Source organism: Thermobia domestica, chromosome 4 (genome assembly GCF_964235325.1).
Source record: "Thermobia domestica chromosome 4, izTheDome1.hap1.1, whole genome shotgun sequence".
Taxonomy (NCBI): domain Eukaryota; kingdom Metazoa; phylum Arthropoda; class Insecta; order Zygentoma; family Lepismatidae; genus Thermobia; species Thermobia domestica.
Window position 1 is genome coordinate 23,724,247 of NC_137457.1, and position 23,162 is coordinate 23,747,408.

At 35.5% G+C, this 23,162-nt stretch overlaps 1 protein-coding gene across 2 annotated transcripts in view; it reads left to right on the forward strand.

Annotated features, from left to right (window-relative positions):
* LOC145683772 (putative elongation factor 1-delta) overlaps nt 1-23,162 on the forward strand; it is a 49,747-nt gene that overhangs the window by 15,633 nt on the left and 10,952 nt on the right. For both annotated transcript variants that reach the window (XM_081755338.1, XM_081755339.1), the window contains 2 exons: nt 11,112-11,198; nt 14,328-14,421. In XM_081755338.1, coding sequence (XP_081611464.1) covers nt 11,112-11,198; nt 14,328-14,421 — 181 coding nt within the window. The remainder of the gene's footprint in view (nt 1-11,111; nt 11,199-14,327; nt 14,422-23,162) is intronic.

The window sequence follows — 23,162 nt, forward strand, 5'->3', positions numbered from 1 at the left end:
TACAGTCCCAGATCGAAATACTATACTCCAATGGGTTGCAGCTTTCAGAAGACTGGATCTGTGATGAAAAAGAAAATTTGAGATCATCATGTAAGATGCGATGAAATGAACGATGTGACATACCCAGCGATACAGCCTAGCGCCTAGCGAATCGTTTCGGACTAGCAAGAATTGTTCGTTTCACTCTACGTTTTCCGGAGTTCGAACTGAACTGGAAAGACCAAGTAGTTTGTTTTCCATCACAGATTCAGTACTTCTGAACACTGCAACCTATCGGAGTATAATGTTTCGATCTGGGACTGAACCTCGATGTTCGATATTAAACTTCCGATGGAAAAGGCGTTGAACCGTGACCACGGAATCATTGTTTCTAAAGAACTGCTCGACCGCGAACACACGATGCTCTACGCTGCTCTAACGCTCCATACCGACTGAAAACTTCATTGTCTGAGCTGTCTATCAACGGTTGCTCAAGATCAATACCCTACTTGCGCCAAATACTAGCGCATTAAAAAAACATGCTCTATCCTGTATTTGCCTTAATGGAAAAATAATTTTGAAAAAAGGTGAAGATCCTTAGCTATTTGTATAGTAGACTTAACGGTTACATTTAGACTTTCGAACTATGCTGTATATATAGGTATAATAAACTGTAAGTGAAATTGTCATAGAACGAGTCATTTTGATAAGTATCAGAGCTAGAATGGTAAAGATATAAGAGGAATGCTATTATTGAATTCTCACATAAACAGGAATTGGCGTGATATAAAATCGATTATTTCCTCTGTTAATGTAATATAAGTGTATAAGTTCAATATATAATCAAATGTATAAATTCAACCATCAGAGATGTACTATAAACGTAGCTTACAGAATAATCCAAAAGTAGATACATTTGTTCAATTTCATGTTGCTGTCAGGTAGTGTTGGAGTCTGAGACCCCCAGAGTATATTTCTTCAAAGTTTATGTATTTCGAAAAATAAACAGGTGTCAGTGACTCCATGTCTTTGCTTTATGAGCTTCATTTCAATTGTTCTGAAATTCGCCTTTTTACATATATATATTTACTTGTAGATATGAAATCAGTTGAACTTGGCAAATTCAGTCTCGATATCCCACGTTGTAAATATGTAAATAATACCGTATATTTCAGAATCCAAGACAACTCACCGATTTTTAAACAAAGGATTAAAAATAAAAGTTTACACTACGTATTGAGTATATTTTCAGGGTTTAACTATATAACTACACTAAAAATAGAATCATATACTGATCTTCCTTCGTCCTCCTCACTGGATCTTTGAACGTTCAAGGCTAAAGCAGTAGACAAGGAAGAGGATAAAATTACAGCTTTATGGAGGCTCGTGATTCTGATCAATAAAGACAAAATCTACGTCACATATTGCAAAAGCAAGACGACTTCATATTTTTGGGAACCAAACTGCGGCAAAAAATCTCGTCTTCGATTCAGAAATATACGGTAATAGAAATAGGGGTAACATACCCACCACCTTTCTCGACACCTATAGAGATAAATTTGTGAATAAACAAACTAAATAATACCGATTGTTTATCTTAAAGGTAACTGCGTAGGTGTGTTTCTTTTTGACTTGGTGTCTTGTAATGGTTTCGGTAACACAGTATGTAGACATGTAGAGTAACTGTGAATTAGTGCATGCTTATATGGATGTGCGAGATCATATGGGAATTAAAAAAATCTAGAATCATCTGGTCATAGCAGTTTTTTTTTTTTTTTTTGTCACGTCCCTTTGTTTACATACGAGGGTCACTACGAAAGTTTTGAGATGTGAAATAACTTACATACTTAAAATCAATTTAACACTTACATTTTCTCAAAGTATTCACCATTACACTGTACACACTCCTGCATCCTTGAAAACCACTTTTGGAAGCAGTATTGAAAGTCTTTTTCTTCAAGTGTTGAAAGTTCATTCTCGTAAGCCACTACAGCTTCTTCAGGGCTGCAAAATCTCTTCCCACGCATGCGATCTTTGATCCTGGGGAACAGAAAAAAATCACACTTGGCCAGGTCAGGGCTATACGGCGGATGAGTCATAAGTTTGACCTCCGTACATTCTAAAAACTGAATTGTGATGTTGGCCGTGTGTGCGGACGCGTTGTCATGAAGAAGCAGGACCCCACGCAATCCAGTTCTTGGACGCCGTTCCCGAAGCTCCTGGAACACTTTTGTTAGGCAAACAGTGGTGTACCACTGAGCAGTAACAGTCCTTTGTTCTTCAAGTGGAACAGTTGCAACATGCCCAGATTTGGAGAAGAAAGTTGCGACCATCTTCTTCCCCACACTTTGCGGTCGCTTCACTTTCGTGGGTGGATTTTCGTCGGAAAGATCGAAACTGTAGACTGGCGTTTATTTTCAGGGTCAAATTGGTAGATCCTAGTCTCATCACCAGTAACAATGTCAGAGACGCGTTGAGAATTGCCTCCATCAAATCTTGCAAGCATTTCTTCACACCATTCCACACGCATGCGCTTCTGCTGTTCAAAGTGTGAGGCACCCAACGAGATGAAACCTTCCTGAGCCGAAGATCATCATGAAGAATTTTTGTTACTGCTGGCGATCCAATGTTCACTGTAGATTAAATGTCCTTGAAAGTTGTTCGAGGATTTTCTCGAATCATTTGTTCCACAGCGGCAATGTTTTCATCTGACACAGATGTTGGTGCCGGACGTCCAGTTCTCTCTTCATCTTTAAGCGATGTCCGGCCTCTTCTGAATTCACGAAACCACCGAAAAATTGTAGCACGGGAAGGAGCAAGGTCCCCAAATGCCCCCTGCAAACGGTCAAGGCTCTATGTCTCGTTCAAACTACTTTTGAAATCGTAAAGGATCATTGCCCGAAAATGTTTCCTTTCGAGCTCCATTCTAGACAGCCGAATACTTCTCACATCAACAAACAAGTGAAGGTGATACGGCCACGCCGATAAGCTAGGCGAGTTGAAACTTGCTTCGCTTCTTCGCTCTGGATACCACTACCGAACGCAATTGTTGGAATTCACATACTGTGCCATTACAATGCATATCTCAAAACTTTCGTAGTGACCCTCGTATCGCCTGTGGAAACATTATCAGGTAGGATCTCCTTCATTCATGCATGACTTTTTCTTTATTCCTTAGAGTTACACATCCCTCTTGTGTATACTAGGGAAATATGCAATTCATTTTATCTAAAGTAGAATAGTGCCTAGTGTTGTTGGTGTTTAGTATGGATGCTTAGTATCGTAGTTAATCTTAAGGATTTTGGAAGTGATATATGTTAACATTTTACCTCTAACATAGACCATTAATGCATCTGCAATGTCGATTCTTGGATTATCTAATTGATGTTATAAAATTTCGTTGAGTATAGCGTGTCAAGAGTTAAATTCAAGGAGGAGGTAACTTTAACATGAATGTAGTGAAATTGTCAAACCGTTTGAGTTAGGTTTATCAGCCAGAACACCTTTTTATATTTACTGTGTGTTCGTCTGTCCTTTATATATTTACCTTGTCTGTCCGTCTGTCCTTTATATATTTACCTTGTCTCTCCGTCTGTCCTTTATGTATTTACCCTGTCTGTTCTTTATATTTTTAACTTGTCTTTCCTTGATATATTTACGTTGTCTGCCCTTTATATATTAACCCTATTTGTCCGTCTGTCCTTTAAATATTTACCCTGTTCGTTCGTCTGTCATTTATATATTTACCGTGTATGCCCGTCTGTCTTTTATATATTTACCCTATTGGTTCGTCTGTCCTTTATATATTTACCATGTATGTCCGTCTGTCTTTTTGTGTATTTACCTTGTCTGTCCTTTATATATTTACTCTGTTTGTCCATCTGTCCTTTATATATTTACCGTGTATGCCCGTCTGTCTTTTATATATTTACCCTGTCAGTTCGTGTCCTTGTGTATATTTACCCTATTCGTTCGTCTGTCCTTTATATATTTACCCTGTTTGTCCGTTTTATGTTTATCCTGTCTGTCCGTCTGTTCTTTATATTTTTATTTTGTCTGTCCTGTATATATTTACCTTGTTTGTCTGTCTTTGAGGAGACAAAAATTCTCAAGAACTATTTTACTTGATGGATCACCAACTTTAGCCAGGATGTAGGTCAAAATCTAAGAATAGAATTAGTTCATGGAGGTGATCCTTCCACTGGAAGTGTAGAAATGATTCGTAACCGGTTTGTATGATGATCACTATAAATGTGTAGTTTCAGGTTCATGTGAGCTTTAAGTATGAAATTATTATTATTTTTCCGTTCTTTCATAAATTTCCTTCGAAATAACTCCATAGCAGAGTGCCCACTTACATCATAACGTCCGTATATTTGTTTTCCTGGACCCTTCACCCCCTCCCCCACCTATTCAGTTAACTCCATCAAATCTCATAATCATTCATTTGGATGAATCGTTCGTTTTTGTAGTGAGCTTGGGATGTAGAGCTAGAGGTGTCTTTCTTTTATTATTTTAAGTCTTCATCGTAATATATATCCATTCAGCTAATACAGAGTTTGTGACTGGATTCGCATTTGTAGTTTTGCTTAGTGCGTATTAAATAAATGTTAAAATGTAAAATATTCTAGAATTTATGAATGTATATATAGTATGGCGTTGTCTTTATGTTTAGATATGTATAATACTGAGTACTGAAAGTTATTGTTAATAGAACTTCGTGAAAAGTATTGTAGAATTTATGGTGGTGTATTTAATTGTGCGTGCTTGTCATCGTAGAAAGGGATTAGTACGAAAGAAAAACTGAATTACTTTGAATTGGAGTTCAAAAAATCCAGGGCAGTATGTTTGCCATAGGGACTGGACTAGGTCTTACATCTAGCTAGCTAATTCAAGACAAAGACACATAGGATGTGTGTATCAAATTGAATTTGTTGTTATGGCGCCTAGTTTTCAGAACTGGTGCGTAGGTCAGAAGACTATTTCTCCAACATTGCTTTCAACTTCTGCTAGTGTGCGTACTATTTGTTAATTGGAAGTTTGTAATGATCATTATTTTAAAATATGTTATTTTTCATTTTCGTGATTCATCCTTATGTGATGACTGGCTTGAAGTAGTGCATTGTTTGATGCTGAAAGAAATAGGAATAGTAATAGTTGGTTTACAGTTACTTAATTACGCTAGTGTGACAGTATAAGGAACATGTTGCCTGAGAAAGGAAATTCAGGAATAAGGAAATTTAAATGTATGCGTAACTCATCTGCAGTGACACGAACGGGTCATTCCATGTCAACTCAAGACACTGTTTTATACTGACCCTTTAAGATTTTGATTATTTTTACGTCACGTGAAGATATCATAGCAAGATTGAAAAATACCAAATTTCAACCTCCTACGTTAGTTAGTTTTCGAAATTTTACGGTTCGAAATTTCTAATTTAGTCGAAGACTTACGTCATTGCAAGGACATTGTTTTAATCTTTTTTCAGATAAATAAATCAATGAGGATATACTAAAAAGAATTTTCGAAAAATTCAAATTTCTCGAAAAAGGGCACTTTTAAATTTAAAAAAAAAAAGTCTTATATGAAGGTTAGGCCTGTATAAAGATATGGTCAAAATATAATTTTGGGATCGTTATAGGATCGAGAGATACAGACTTTGAAGAAATTGTGTGAATAAAGAAAAAATGATTTGCATAGTGTTCACTGAACGTTCCTTGCGCTGTAACATTTGACAATGATTCAAACTACTCAACTATAGCACATCTAATTAAATATTGAACTTTGGTACAGAAAGGAACCAAACTAGCTATTTTACTAACCTATATTACGAGGGGGGGGGGGGGGCTGTGTTCTACACAGCCACAATATTGTGCTCAAGGCTGTCCGATATTGTAACTAAGTTATAGTGGTCATTTTTGTTACCTTTTTGGTGATAAATGGCGAAAGCGTTCCGCTGTAACTTGGTTGGTATTCCAGTGAAATGACTGTGCTTCATCTTGTACAACAAAAAGATAATTTTCTGCGAAGTCACAAACAACAAATTCACTTTCAATTTTTTTTCCTTTAACATGGTTAAAAAATAAACGTTGCTTTGCGATGAAGTCATGATAAAGATGATCATCTAATTCTTGATAAAATAGCTCAATAAATTCTGATGATGGCTTCTGAAGTTTCTAGTTTCTAATGTACATCTATCAACATAAAGTCTCAGTTTCAATTAAGTTTTCCTCTAGGACGTCTTCCAACAGAGTTCGGTTTGATGACGTAAGTTCGTGGGCGAGAAGAGCAAGTTCCTATAGAACAATTTTCAGACACAGGTTCACACGTCATGGGGTGTAGGTAGTCCTTGTAAAATGTTATAGAACCATTGGTGAGAGTTTGTAACTTGGCATTTTCTATCATTAACTTCACATTTTGATGTGTCATACAAACGCAAACAGTGTGTGTTCCATTACCTCCAGCTATTACAACATATTTTGGGCGAAGATTTGCAAATTTTGAAAACCCTATGTTCATATAAGGAAACTGATCTTTTAACAACGGATATACTTCCCGCAAATTATACAAAACAAGACGTTTAGAAATTTAACTTTCTTCCCACTATTGTTTCTTTCAGAAAGACAGTCTTTTATGCCTGGCATAATCCTAGAAATGTCAGCAATTTGGTAGAATTGCTTGACGGCCTGGGCGTTTTCTAGTGGAAGAAGTTCACCCGGGACGTTTCTATTATTTGTATCTCGCGATCCCGCGTACTTATATTTTGACCGTATCTTTATAAAGGCCTAACTTACAAGTGAGATTTTTTTCCCCACAAATTGAAAGTTGCCCTTTCCCGAGAAATTCGGATTTTTGAAAAAAAAAAAAGTATACTCCCATTGATTGATTTATATATCTAAAAATAAAAATACCTAAAACAATAGCTTTGCAATGACCTAAGACTTAGTTCGGTACGTTAATTAGGAGTCAAAATATATCAAATTAAAGGAGCTAATATATGCAATTTTTCGACCAAAATTGGAAACTATGAACCGTAAGATTTCGAAAATTGATCAACCTAGAAGCTTGAAATATGGTATTTTTCAATCTTGCTACGGTATTTTCATGCGACGTAAAAATCATCAAAATCCGAAAATGTGAAGGAGAAAAAAATGTGCTTTTTATTTGTTGATTTCATATGGAATGACCCGAACACTTCCGAGGGGCTGTTTCCATGGTGTTTTTGAGAAGCTTATCTAGACATGTTGGTCAGTGCCCACGGGGCTCATTTTGCAGTGCTGGCATCGGAACCAGATTTGACAAATCAACAGTGGGAGTTCATTAGTTTTCTATGGCCCAAATGCATTGCTAATGTCTTATGCGGATTGCTGTCCAGAATGTCCCAGTGTGAATTCGTAAAGAAAAAACAGGCAATTGTGTGTTCTTCATAGTTCATTCTAGGGCCATGTTCAACACGCGTGCCTCCTAATTGGGTATCCCATGGTGTATTTTCATACGACTCTTTTCAACAACATACTGCCTCCTAACTGACTGGGTATCCCATGCTGTATTTTCATACGACCCTGTTCAACAACGCACAGCCTCCCAACTGTCTGGATGCCACAGGCTATTCACGGGTTTTGTACAGTTGTGCGTTAGACGGATAACTTTAGTCAATCTTTGTGTTGCTGAGGTGAGTTTCTTCAGACATCAAAGCGGACATTACATTCGGACTAACGTAATATGAATATTCGATAGGATTTACTGATTTGAGTTGGATTCACGATTAAATTTTGGAGAGTTACATTTCTCCACGTCAAATAAAATTACTCCTTTTTCGTGTTTTCATTTTATACTTAAAAAAGAAGAATACACATTGTTTCAGCTTTCCATGCATATTTTTTTATACATTTTTTTAAAAAGTATATATGTAATCATATTCACGCAACAGAAATTGAAAAGGGAAAACAACCGGGTTAATTCAACATAAAGTGTAAAACGGAACCGCAGATGCAGATTCCTTTGTGTTAGCTCAGTTGCTATACCTTTTCCATTTTTAACTTGCGTTATGTGAACATTATCCCCGATTTAAAATTTCTAAGCTAAAAAATATTGCTCCATTTGTTTTATATTATAGCAAGATTTAGTTTGAGTATTTGATTGAAACAATGAGTGTAACAAATAAAAGAAAATTTGTATAAAGTATCTGGCGATAGTCATATCACGCTTTGTTTAAATTTTAATAATGGTTAATTTAAAAGTACTGTATGTTGATGTGATGCTCTACTTGCTATGGTGGCCCTACGTAGCGTTGTTGTTTGTAGAGCGAGCAGTCCCGGGTTCGATTCCCGGTGGGAACACTCGATCGAAAAGATGTAACAGCTCTTTCAGGCCAGTTGTCCGAGTGAGATTTTTCTGGGATTTCGTCGTTGTCACAAGACAAATGCGATTATAGTACCTAAAATATAAGTCCCATGCTGCTTCCTTCTCCCCTTCTACGGATAATAATGTATTCGCTGAGGGACGTCATCCGTCATACGTGACGAGCTTAAAGCCATAGATACTAATAATACCTAGACACATGTATAAATGTATACATAAAATTTGCTTCTTATGCGTATGCTGTACAAAGTTTAGAAAGTCTTATAGAACGGCCGTATCTTTGTATAGATATCAAAGCAGAAACAGTAAGAGATATCAAGCTTCATTTTGGATCCCAAGAATAGTTTCTGGCAAGCAGGTAGTTGTTTGAATGAACCGTTACCGGCTTTTAACGTTAATCACTAGAGAGAAGAAACGGTAATAACTAGCGAGAAGCTGTTATTTTTTGGAATCTGTTCGGTATCTGATGAATTACTTGAATTCTAACCCTGGGCCGCGGTGGCTCAGTGGTAGAGCGTTCACCTCTGGTGCTTGGGGTCTCGGGTTCAAACCCTGCTCCCGCAAAGTGAACTTTGTGGTGGACAAACACCGTGTGCGTGGGTTTCTCGGGGTTCTCCCGTTTCCTCCCACTTTCTTCATTCCACCATTTCATTCATCTCTCATCATCACAGTCTCCTTTAGCCTAACCGGCATAACCGTGGGACGTAAAACTCAAAGATTTCATTTCATCTGAATTCTAACCCATCTCTCCCTTCTAAAACTGAAAGTAATAGAAATCCACTATGAATGACTTCCGGTTTCAGTATTGATGTCCATAGAAGAGAGAGTGAGTAGTGTTTTTTTGATATGGATTAAACATCCCAAGAATAAGTTTAATCTCGACGTGTATCCTATTCATGACTCATCGCCATAGTGAATAAACTATAATAAGTAGCAAGAAGCAGTGCGGGAAGAAAAGGTTTCATCTTCGACTTAACTCCTTTATTGGCGGAAATCTGCATCCTATTATTTCATTAAATAACATGAAAGTAGCTTTCATTTGTTCTGGCTGGTGCGTAGTTAATCCCTTGTGTTCCAGTGACATCCATGTGGATGTCATAAAATACTCCATTGCAAAATACCAGTGACATCCATGTGGTTGTCATAAAATACTCCATTGCAAAATACCAGTGACAGCCATGGGGATGTCATAAAATACTCCATTGCAAAATACCAGTGACATCCATGGGGGATGTCATAAAATACTCCATTGCAAAATGCCAGTGATATCCATGGGAATGTCATAAAATACTCCATTGCAAAATACCAGTGACATCCATGGGGATGTCATGAAAATGTATCGTTTATTAAGGGTCCTATTAATCCTGAAGATGATGAAATTTTTTAGTAGCTGCAAGACACGAATTAATGTTACTATTTCTCCGTAGGTGACAGCACCTTACTGACAAAAAGAAAAAAATAAAATGTTTTGTCACAGTAGATGGCAGGCCTGAGGGAGATACGTGTTTGCTTTGGCGATAAGTGATTGGCAACTTTGATATCTTATTTCGAAATCGGAAAAAAGAAAAACTTGATTTCGGTCAGTGTTGCTAACCTGAAGCAGCGTAAAATCCCTCCAGAACATCAAAATTTCCCTTTTTCAGTTCAAATGCTCCATAATGCAAATAATTTCTTTTAACAGTAATGTGAGTGCTATCGTTCTGCTTGTATAATAACTATGCCCTACATAATAGTCTAGGTAGTATTTTAAGAGTAAATGAAAACCTGGTATTACAGCACGTACATAAGAAAGTGACACCGCAAGGGGTTAATAGCAAAAATACGCCTACAAGCTCTACATATTCTTTAATGAATGACTTCCGACGTTGAAAAATAAATAATTCGGTCGTTTCGAAGTTATTAACAACATGTCTAGAGTATACAGGGTGTCTCAAAAATCCCCTGACATAGAATAACTGTCATTATCAGAGTTACAACAAAGTGTAAGAAGGGAAACCGTCTCCAAATATGATGTTTTCAATCTAAAATGAAGGATTTTTTCTTTTTTTTTTTTTTTAATGGACGAGCTGTTTGAGCCGTACACACTTTATGCTCCCAATGTTAATTGAAAATACAACGTTGCAATTTACCTGGATCCACAACATAAGTGAATGATGTTACTGTTTGAAATGGGGGGCTGGCCATCGACACGTTAGCGTAAAAGGCAGTCACTTAATTCTCTTATGTTATGGGTCCAGGTAAATGGCAACGTTGCATTTTCATTTAACATTGAGAGCATAAAGAGTGTACAGCCCAAACGGCTCCTCCGATTTAAAAAAAAAAAATCTTTCGCTTTAGATTGAAAACATCATATTTGAAAACGGTTTTCCCCCTTACATTTGGTTGTAACTCTTATAATAACACGGGAGACCCGGGTTCGATTCCCGGCGGGAGCTCATGTGGTTCGGATTCCACGTTAATCAATAGGTCCACGTCTCATATAGCCTTGCTGCTGAACGGGACGATAAACTCAAAATCAACTCAACTCTTATAATGACAGTTACCTTATATCAGGGGACTTTCGAAACACTCTGTATAAATCAATTTTGCTGATGATTATACAATCTGTTGTGCAGCAAAAATAACCATTAAATTTCAGTGCTAAAAATGGATTTTCTTATTAAATTGTCCACGTTCAGTCATCACTTCCAAGGTCCGTTGTAAGGTGATTGATTGCTGTGAACTTGATATAAAATCTGATCTGATCATTTTTGTCTTCTTCTTGGTGTAGGGTTCTCCTAAAAATACTCCTCTCAAAAGTACTCTGGCAGCTGAGGTAGCGAAGGCACGACAACATATTAAAAACTCATTAGAATGTGTGAGTAATTTAGTAAACTATTAATCTCATTAACCTATAGTGTTGCATGATACTGTTTTTCCTGTATAGTACTAACATAGGATAAGATGCCTTTATTTATTGCAAGTAAAATTCTAAATATATATTTTTTAAGTTGCACGTGATAATAAGGAAACTTAAGTTTGCATGTATTTTTATTATTATTATTATATACATTGGTTGTATTAACTAGATTTTAATACATAATAATATTTGTTATAAATTTTAATAATCTTATTTCAGGGGATTTTTTCTCTAAACGTAATATTTTAATTTTCTAGAATGTCTGATGAGTATAGAATCCTGAGCTTTTTTGAAGATTTTTTTTTTTTCATGTTTCGAGGGCTTTTTTCCTTAATGGGGGTAGTGGCCCCGCATAGCGTAGTAGCTAATGCTCTCGCCTTCCGTGGGACGGTCCCAGGTTCGATTCTTGGTGGGGAAACTCGGTCGACAAAGTGTAAAAAGGTTTTTTAAAGCCAGCCAACCTGAATTAGGTTTTCCTCATCCACACCAGACAAATGCCGGGGTAGTACCTCTCTTAGGTCCCAGGCCGCTTCCTTCCTTCCCTTTCCCCGGATAATGTGCTCGCCGAGGGACGTCATTCCTCATGTATATGACAGGCTAAATGGCCATAGGTGCTGAAAGCCCAGAAATCTAAATCCTAAATCCTTAATGGAGGTATCATTCAAGAGATCATCGTAGTTGATTCACCATTTCATTGCATCTTACTGCTCATTCAATTCTTTTCTGAGATACTGTCCGTAAATTTTTTAGCCAGTCAAATGTAACTATAAACTGGGAATACAGCTTTCTCAGTGTTAAACAACTTACACGGTGGTACCTGATGACCATGTACTTTTATGGCGTAACACTTTTCTTTTTAATTGGGGTAGTACGGTGGATCAGGGGTAGAGTGTTTACCTCTGATGCGTGGGGTCCCTGGTTCGACCCCATGCCAAGTAAGTTTGTGCTGGACCCCATCGTGTCCGTGGGTTTACTCCTGTTTCCTCCCACATTCCCATTCCATCATTCACTTACCTTAATCATCAATCTCCCTTAGCCTAAAGCGCATAATCGTTGGACGTTAAATTTAAGGATTTCATTTCATTTTTCTTTTTAATTAATACAATTACTGCAAAGGAAGTTCTAACGGGCGTCACTGCGTTTTTATGTAGTTAGTGCATCATGAGGCAGTTGACAAGCTACCGAAATTGACAAGGTATCGAACTCGTGACCTAACATCCATACGCATCTGCTCGGCTTTACGTAGTAAGGAATTTGATTTATCAAATCTCCTTTGTATAAATCGACCTTGTATGTTTGTCCGGGAGACAGAAAAATCTTACGAGCTCCGTGATGGATCACCATCAATTTTTGCAAGAATGTAAAGGGTCAAAAAAATTAAGAATTGAGTTCGTTGATGGTGATATTAAAACCGGAAGTACTAGGAATCAACTATTTCCGGTTGTAACGTTGGTTACCGTAGAGCAAAAACGGTAAATAGACAACAAGAAATGGTTTCCTGCAATCCCAAGAAGATATTTTTTTTCATCTCTGGATAAAAACTGAAAGTAATAGAAATTTACTACAATTTTGGTTTAAATGTTTATCTACATAGAGCAAAAATAAGAGATAGCTAGAAGCGATGTTCTTGTAATCCATTTAACGTTCTAAGAATAGGCACCATCTCTCTTAAGACACTGTTAAAACCAGAAGTGGCAACCACTTCCCTTCTTACCATTGATTTCTATAGGATATAAATGGTATTTGATAGCAAGATGCGGTTTTTTGGAATAAACTAAGCGTCCCAGGAATATATTCCATCTCCATCGTAATATGTTCTAAAACCGTAAGTGATAGAAATCGAATGTTAATTCAGTGAATATTGGGGCACAATGTCTCAGTGGTAGAACGATTACCTCTGGTGTGTGGGGTCCCTGGTTCGATCCCCGGCCATAACATCTGCCCATGCGTTTTTTCGAGATACGCCCGCTTCCTTCCACATTATCATTCCGCCAATCCAATTATTCCATCATTCACTTGCCATAGTTAGCCTCTCCCGGTCATATTCGTGGGATGTTAAAAACTGAAAAATTAAATTTCACTTCAGTTCAGAAAATATCACGCCATACAAACCAAACTTCTCCACGTTGTACACACGTGACACTTCCACGTGCAGCTTGGGAGGTTAACATAAACTGAATCATTAACAACAACAACTACTACTATGGGAGAAATGGAAAATAATCAATCAGGGTCTGGTTTAAGGATTCCATCACGGCATTCACCTGGCGGAACAGAAAATACTTCGAGGGTGGCAATCGGATTCGCTTTCGGAACTTCCCACGTATGAAGCAAGAATGCTAACCAGTAAGCCTACCTTCGTTCGATATCGGCCTGTAGTTTGGCTTATAATGCCAATGATTATATAACTTATATTACTTAAATATGTTCTAAAGTTCTTGCGGTATATGCAAACGAGAATCATTAACTGAACTGACAGAAATTGAAAACCAAATCTGCACTCAAATGGAATGTGCTTAGATCAGAAAACAGTACTCATGCATGTATATCAGAAGATCGCAGAAACAGGAAAGCGAAGTGGAACTTTTTAGGTTAGCGATACTAGTAGTTTCAAATCGGCAAATTACTTGCACTGCACAGTTTAACATGGTAGTGACCTCTTTTGACATCTTTTGCGTGTAGCGTGACCCACAGACTGAAACGGGTGTCGTATATTATTGGGATATTTAACTTCGTAAATTCGCTTTTGTCATTTCATTGCGTATATTTTAATCCAGTCTTTTTGCCCTTTTAAGAGGAAATAGTATGCAACTTCCTGGACGAATTTGGGGCCTAATGTTGTAGGACACTTCAGTTATGTTTGGTTCTAGAAGTCATCTGTTGTGAAAACCAGGGAAACCACATTAATAGATTTCGAAGGATTTTTAACCCTAAGTTATGAGCAGTAATCCAATACAGGACTGTGGCTGTTCGTTTTAGAATTGGATGAAGCACTGTAATCTTCCCACCTGACTTGATTAACGTATAATGCATTGTGATATACGCTTTCATGCTTATTAATTTATTTTAATTTTAATTAAATTGCAGATGGATGGCATTGCGGCTCTTGCATCTAGTCCAAATGTTGAAGTAGTAAATAAAATTAACAATCTAGAAAAGGAGAATGCAGATTTGCGGAAAGGTATGTATGTGTATTCTCTGTTCGAGGTTCAGAATTTGGAAATAAGAAGAAAATTGAACTCAAAAGACAGTGAAATGATTCGAAATCTAAGATATCGATTCTGCTGTAGTCGTTTATTGTTATCTTATGAAGATTATTATATTTAATAATCAGAGTGAGGGATGTACTTACACCTGGTAGCTTCTCAAATTCTGAAATTGTAAATTTAGAAAAGTGCAAACTGTACCGTATTTTAACCTCAAGTTTTGGGGCCAAATTTTTTTTTTTTTTTTTTTTTTTTTTTTTTTTTTTTTTTTTTAATTCTTGCATTCTTTCTTGGCATTTGAAATTTTCATTGAACTACGTTCGGATCGTTACTGAACTGAAAGGTTAGTTACTGAATTCTATGTTTGTTTGTGTGTGTGCGATTTTTATTTATTTATTTATTTATTGTTTCAATTTTGAGCCCTCCAATCGATAGAGCATCAAAAACTATCTGAAAGAAGTGATTGAATTTTTCGCGTCACTCCTAGCATTCTCAAGATATTGGCAAAAAAGGTTCCAGTTTCGGTAGATTTAAGAGCCTGCCTTACTAAAAAAATACAAAATTTATCATTTTTCTTTTGCTTGTTTATTCATCAGTGAAAGGAGGTAATGAAATGCAAGTCACCACAATAATAGATAATGCTATTCTACGACAGAAAATATGAACCTGAAGAATGTTCAGTGTTGCCAGAAAAACAATTTCCCTAAAATCTAAGTTAAGACAGCGAGAAGAGGAATGAACTCAACTGCATTTGATTACGTATCATGTTCTTTTGGTTTCTTGTGAACTACTTTTTAATTAACATTATTATTTAGTTTTAATAACTGTATGTTAAAACTATTTTGTTTATTACAAACTAAATACCACTATTATTTAAAAAGTAGTTCACAGGAAACCAAAACAATATGATACGTAACCAAATGCAGTTGAGTTCATTCCTCTACTCGCTGCCTTAACTTAGATTTTAGGGAAATTGTTTTTCTGGCAACACTGTAATTTCTATGGATGACAACATTGAACATTCTTCAGGTTCATATTTTCTGTCGTAGAATAGCATTATCCATGATTCTGGTGACTTGCATTTCATTATCTCCTTTCACTGATGAATAAACAAGCAAAAGAAAAATGGTAAATTTAGTATTATATTTAGTAAGGCAGGCTCTTAAGGAGCCGTATCTCGGGAAATGTAATTGAGAGAGAGATAATATTGATATTGATCAATACAAACATTGATTCAGTACCAAATTATTGCGTCAATCAAATAAATTTGATAAATTTCAAAAAAAAAAAAAAAAAAAAAAAAAAATCATTCGTAAGTTCGTTCTGGCAGTGCTTTTCGATCATTCTCAACTGGTTTCTTCCTGTTGCCTCCACAAACTAATGGCTAAAGATCAGTTCTTTGGACAGTAAAGAAACATGGGAAATGGGCAAATAGCCTGTTATAATTGGAAATATGGGCAGTAAACTCTTTAACTTTGAAATAATGAAGATAAACATTCAGTAGCATACAAAACTTACATAATTCATTATTACTGTTCAAATAATCTAGAAACCTTTGTTAAAAGTACTTCCTCAAATTCATCAAAAGTTATCTAAAGATAAATGTGTTTCGTAAAGAAGTAATAACTCTTTAGTTGAAGAAACGTGTTAGCACTACATAAATTGGAATCTCTTCAACATTCCTGAAATCAATGGGATGTATTCTAAAAAGATATGTGCTAAAGAAGGCAACAACTTTTACCGAGAACGTTCGCAAAGAAACAAACACGGAGGCACACGGTAATCGGTTTTCATACGCCAAAGCATGTACCAGTTCTCGTCTATATTACTGTCGTCTTGCATTGGATCTTCCTCGTTAAAAAATACTTACCCTAAAAACACTTAATTTAAAAAGTGAACGTTTCAGCAAAAAGTTATTTTTTTTCTCGTCGATTATATTTTTCCCAGTAGCATTAGTTTTCATACTTCCAGTGGTCTTCCATAAACTTTCTCTTGTGAGCGCTAACTGGTTTTATATAGCTCATTAATAATAATTAACACGTTGACCGCCTTTGTAAATTATATATTTTCCCCTGGAGTCTCTAATAATTATATATAGTGTGTTAATGAACTATACCGGCAAACTTTAGGAAGTGATTCCTCACGTCAAAATAAGAGAAAAAGTTCATATGAACCTATGGCGAATAGTGCATAGTTTCAGAGCTAGGGCTGTCCAAAATCGCGGAAAACACCAAATATCAAGAGGCCCTATTTCGAATTCGAGAGACTGTGGATTGTGGTCCTTATCAGCGTAAAAGAAGTCAGACATACATAATCCAAAAGTGCTATTTCATCAATTGCCAATAGGTGTAAAGGATATTTCCTACCGGGTGTAATTTTCAGATATGTTTTCAATAGAGTTTTCAGATATACCTTGATCTCAAGAAGGGTCCAAAGTAGGCAGGAGGCGACAACAATGGACATCCAATGCTTCGGAGGGAAGTGTTAGGAACCGGCAGCTCCATGTTTCTTTGTGTTCGCAATAACGTGTGATGATATGTGTTTCATCACGGTGTATTTCACGTTTTCTTCACTTATAAGCGTGAAAGAAAACATCTCACCTTGCGTTTTCTCGTGTACGAGAGACCGTTCTGCTGACAATCCTTAACACTTCCGACATCGCGCTAAAGGATTCCATGTTCACTGCTATCAAGGCTTATCGTTTGCCTACTTGGGACAAATCATAAATTCAGAGAATATCTCAAAAATCGGTTAACGCCATGTCGGGGAATTTCACCGCGTATCGCATACTCTGTACACCCGCTGAAAAGTTATGAAATATGCATTTTTAAATTGTGTATGTGTGACTTCCTTTACCGTAATAAGGACCACCATCCACAGTTTCTGGATCTGGAATTCGAAATAGGACCTGTTGAAATTTGACTTTTTCGCGATCTTGATCAGCCCTAGTTCTGAAACTATGCACTTTTGGCCATAGGTCCATATGAACTTCTCCTCTTATTTTGATGTGAGGAATCACCTCTTACAGTTTGTTGGTATAGTTCATTAACACCCGCGTCGTGTACGAGTGACAGGGGTGCCAACTTGGAATCGAAAATCGAATCCTGGCAGTTGGAATACAACAGAAAGATGTATACAAACGATCTTTGTTTGCGCAACTGCCTAATGTACCACTTTGCTGATGTTCATAGCCACTTTTAACGAGTTTTGCTTTTGATGTCACGAATTATCTCCCGGAGTTTGTACTCATCTTTCAGGTTTACTCTCTATATATGTAATTTTTAGTGTAATATTACTGAACTGTTCGCATAAAACCCTTCGAAGGGGCCACGTCGCTGTTTTCTAATGGGAAAGTTTCACGAAGATCGGACCAATGGTTTTTTATTTATTTTATTTATTTGCTTGTTTCGCATATAAATGAGAGTATTCTCGAATACGCATACAGTTGTCAAAGTTACAAAATAATTACATATATGCTGTAAAAAAAACTTAGATACAGAAATACATACATAACTATGACTTTTATAAGCTTACACATTCATAATTAACATATATATATATATATATATATATATATATATATATATATATATATATATATATATATATATATATGTGTGTGTTCAAAAAACTCATCTACCGAGCAGTAACATTTATCTACTAAGAACTTGTGAAGATCAGATTTAAACATAGAATATGATTTCTTTTGCTTTAGAAAGTCAGATAACTTATTGAAAATTTTTATACAGTTTATATATAAACTTTTTTGAAAAAACGAAAAATTTTGGGAGATAACATGCAAATTATTAACGAATCGAGTATTGTATTTATGGACGTTAGTGTTTTCAATAAATAAGTGTTTGTTACTTACGATAAACAAGATAATTTTATATAGATACACACAAGATAATATTTTTTGTCCTCGAAAGATGGGCTTGTAAGAAGACTGGTGACAATCCAAACACAAGCCTTAGTGCTTCCTTTTGTAAGCGAAACATGCTAATATATTCAGTAGAATAACCCCAAAAAATAATATCGTAAGTTATTAAAGAATGGAATTTTGCATAGTACACTGAACTAAAACCAGTGTTGTGACATTACCTCTTAGTCTACGGAGGCCGAAACAAATACTACTTAATTTTTTGTTGAGTTGAGAAATATGCTCATTCCAAGTTAGTTTCGAACTAATGGTGACACCAAGAAATTTAGTTTAAATAGAGAAGTCGACTTTTTTGTTATTTGCCATTGTGTAAGGAATAAATTTATTTTGAAGAGGATAATAAAAATTTAGCAAGGAAGTTTTATCGTTGTTTAAAACTAATTTATTGCTACTTAATCAGATACTTAATTGTGAAAATGCAGTGTTTAGATTATATTCAATATCATGTCGTGAGTTACTTGTAATAATAACATTGGTGTCATCAGCAAATAAAACACATTTATTAGGCAGCATTTCATGTGTCAAATCATTAATGTATATAAGAAAGAGCAATGGACCAAGCACCGATCCTTGAGGTACACCAGTTAGTATTGTATCTTTATAACTACTAAACTTACTCATTTTTTCATTATTTTCGTTCGTAATTTGAACTGATACCTATCCTTCTAGTAAAACTCGATCCATTTATTGGCAGTTCCTTTTATACCATAAAAGCATATTTTTTCAGTAAGAGATCATGATTTACAGTGTCAAATACTTTGGTAAGATCAACAAAGAGTCCAATTGCCCATTTTTTATTATTTATCGCATGCATAACAGTACTAAGAAAATCGAAAATTGCAGAATCAGTAGATTTGCCAGTTAAAAACCCATGTTGTGATAATGATATTAGATTATTGGAATGTAAGTAATTTCTTATCCTATTTGACATTACCGTCTCAATTCTTTTTGAAAATACAGATAAAACTGAGATAGGGCGATAATTCTTAATATTGTAACGACTACCTTTTTTGAACAAGGGAATCACTTTAGCTACTTTTAACTGCTGTGGGGAAATGCCTGATTCAAGGGGAAAATTTATTACATGAGTCAGGTGGGGAGCCATTATCGAAGCAGATTGTTTTATAATAGTGAACGGTACTTCATCAAGACCTGCAGAACTGCTATTTCTCATCTTTTATAATAGCTAATATTTCATCAATAATTACTGGGGTAACAAAAATACATTTTGGACAAGAAGGTACCTTTGAAGAACCACTTGTACCAGTTTGATGGGATAGAGTACTAAGAGCTACCTGAGAAGAAGTTATAAAATAATTATTAAATTCATTTGCATTTTCAGTAGGGTTTGTAATTCTTTTATTGTCAAAAGTGACGTGATTCAAATTAGCAATATCACCTTTATTTGTATGTACCGACTGGTGAATAATATTCCACATAGTTTTAATTTTATTTCTAGAATTATTAATCATTTTCGAATTATGCATTAGCTTTACTGTCTTAATAACTTTTTTATATGTTTGCTTATACTTTTTAACGTAATTTCTGAATACATCATGAATATTTGTATCATTAAGCAATTTAGCATACTTAATTAAATTTCGTTTGAAATTACGAATACCAGTTGTAATCCAAATTTTCTTAATTTTATTACATTCACTAATTGGCATGAGAGGAAAAGCTACATTAAAACAGTGCAAGTATGCATCTAAGAAGGAGTTAAATTTCTCGTCCATAGTGGAAGCTGAATAGATTCCATCCCATGTCTCAAGAGCCAACAAATAACAAAAGTTAACTAATGTTACTCGGTGAAAATAACCTTTTCACAATTCTGGTAGTATTTTGCAACACCGGTAAGTTAGTTGATGGAAGTGATAAGCTAACTAATTGCGCATCATAATCAGAATAACCTGGGTTGAATATTTCAAGTTTATGGTTACGACACTCTCTGGTTACTATTACTTGATCAAGTGCTGATTTTCCAAATCGGGTAGGTGTATTAACAATAGCTTTGAGATTAAATGAAGTTAATAGATTTTGTAAATCAGTTTTTAACTTTAGTGTTAACCATCCAATGTATATTTATGTCACCACATAAAATGATAATACTGTATCTTTTGCACAGATGGTCAAGAAGAAGTTCAAGATTTCTAAAAAAATATCCGTAAGTTACCCGAATTAGACCTATAAATATTACATATACACACTTGATCAGTGAGACTTATTGCAACTACTTCAAAGTGAAGTTCCAGATCAAACATCGATACATCAGTTTCATCAGCATTTAACTTGCTATGAACGAATATACAAACTCCTCCATGAATCAAGTTAAGTCTTGAATAATGACTTACCAAATCTAAACCTTTTAATTTTACAAATTTAATATCAATACAGCTTAACCAATGCTACATAATGCAAATAACATGTGCAGTTGATAACACTTGTCTCAACTAATTGTTATGAAATACTTTAAGCAAATTTAGTTTACAGTGTTTTACTATATTGATATCTCTACTGGATTTTATGTTTCCAAGGTTATTCCTGTGTTCAACGCTAAAAAATGTTCGTTTCCTATTTTAGTTTCCTTTGTGTGTACCAATGTATCCCAGTACAACGGTATTGCAATGTTGTTTTTACTACACCCTATCTCATGTACAGCCTTTAGTATTTCAGCACATACGTATTTCTTACCAAACCTATTTAGGTCTAGTCCCTTTTGAAGTGTGTAACTTCCTATCTAGCAAACTTATGTGCACAGCACAAACGTTTTTGAAGTGGTTTGCTAGTTTATATACTTCTTTGTTTACACGTTCCACTTTATTCACACATGACCACCTGGCCAAATTATATCTATGTGGCACTGTAAACTCTATAACCTTCGTATGTAATAAGGCCTGTAGTCGCTGTTTTAAGCATAGCAAAAATGCACTTGCTTGATTTTTTTGAGATCTCATTAGTCCCACTAAAAACACCAGATCATCATTATGGCCCATTTCTACCGATTCCCAAATAATTCCTTCACTAACCTTATCAAAAGTTGCACCAGGTTTTGCAGTACTTATCACCTCGCAGTTACTAGAGTTGTTGAGATGTACCGCTACACTTCTTCCATGACTGTCCGCGTACAAACGTATTTTTCTTGTCTGTTTCCTTTTACTGTACGTCTGACGCTGACCCTTTTTCTTTATTACTATCAGAAACTGCGTTGTTTATTTTGTCATTTTGTTTGTACTTATCATTTTCCTTACTGAGGACATCAAATCTGTTTTCGACTAATAAATCCGCTTCTATTTTATTTTCGGTCGTGATTTTCGTCAAACTACACTTATTTGTATTTTTCTTCACTACAGTCCACTTACCACCTTGTCCATTGGTTAAGTTGTGCTTTGCGGAGGGGTCAGCTCCGTACTAATTACTTTATTGTGAGACTTCTCAAAATGTACCAGTTTTCCTTGCACTTGTGCTTGCGCATTGTGTATCTTAAGTTTAGCACTTGCACTAATTTCTTCCACACCATAATTGTTCCCAGTAGTAGGCCTATTATTTGTACACCATCACTGTATGTTTTATTATTACAGTGGGAACGTTGCTGTGTGTATTTATTTCCTTGTGTTTGATTTGCATCCTTCAATAGACTTGTACCTTGCACATTTACTTCAGTTCAACTTTAAAAGTTGAGTTGTAAGTTCTATTTGTTCACGCCTAAGCAGGTCCACCTCATTTTTAAGTTCACTAAAGTATTTTATTGCCTGTTTCAAACACGATTCAATATTTTTAACTTCAATATTAATGTTTGATTTCAACATACTTTGATCGTCATTTGTTTTTGTAGCACTTGTATTCGTATTTTTCGCTCTTGACTTTGTTAATATCGTATTTTTGTTCTGAATTTTTATATTACTGCACAAATACTTGATGTCTCAAATTCACTGTTATTTTTACATTTTCTACATAGTTTAGCATCATTACTCTGCCTTTCTTCAAGAGCTACACATGGAACAACTACACCTTCCGCCATATTGGTGTTGATTCCTAACCCCTGGGTGGGTTTTCTAAAGAAGTAACAAAGTAGAGCAAACATGTAGATCCCATGTGGCGTACACGATGCCTAACGTGTTAAAAAAAAAAAAAAATGCTTTCTAGTCTCACAGTCTGGATGACTGTTCTTTTTCATTCCACTGGTAACGTAATTGGTCGAAGAAAAGTGTTAACATTACACTAATTTGAATATCTCCCTAGCGTTTCTCAAAAATGAAACTGAGATCTACCTTTTCTTTTTTTTTTAATCATAATACTTTTTATACTAAGAATTAACTTGTCTTGAGAAAGTGCACATGTAAGGAGATCGGAATTTCTTACTTCACTCAATTCACAATATCTCTTCCTATGGATTATGCCTCCTATTAAATCAAATACCTTAATCTAGAAATCTCGTTGTTGTAGGAAACATCTTGTATAGAAAGAAATTTGAAATCCTTTTCCGTGCACATCTAATAAACATTTTTTTTTTGTTTTTGTTTTTGTTACTGCACACCGTATACACTCGCGTAATGTCCGCACTTACTAAAATTGCGCTGTCAAAATGCAGGTGCGGACATTACGCGAGTCGTTCAAAAAATGCGCAATTTTCATCGAAGTAAATTTCATTTTGAACTTCCTACATAATATCGGTAAATAATTAAATGAAAAGCAAATGAAGACTACTAATTGAAACAAATTTATGGCATTTAAAATCAATAAACAAGTGTCTGGTGCCAGAAGTACGAAAATGTGCTT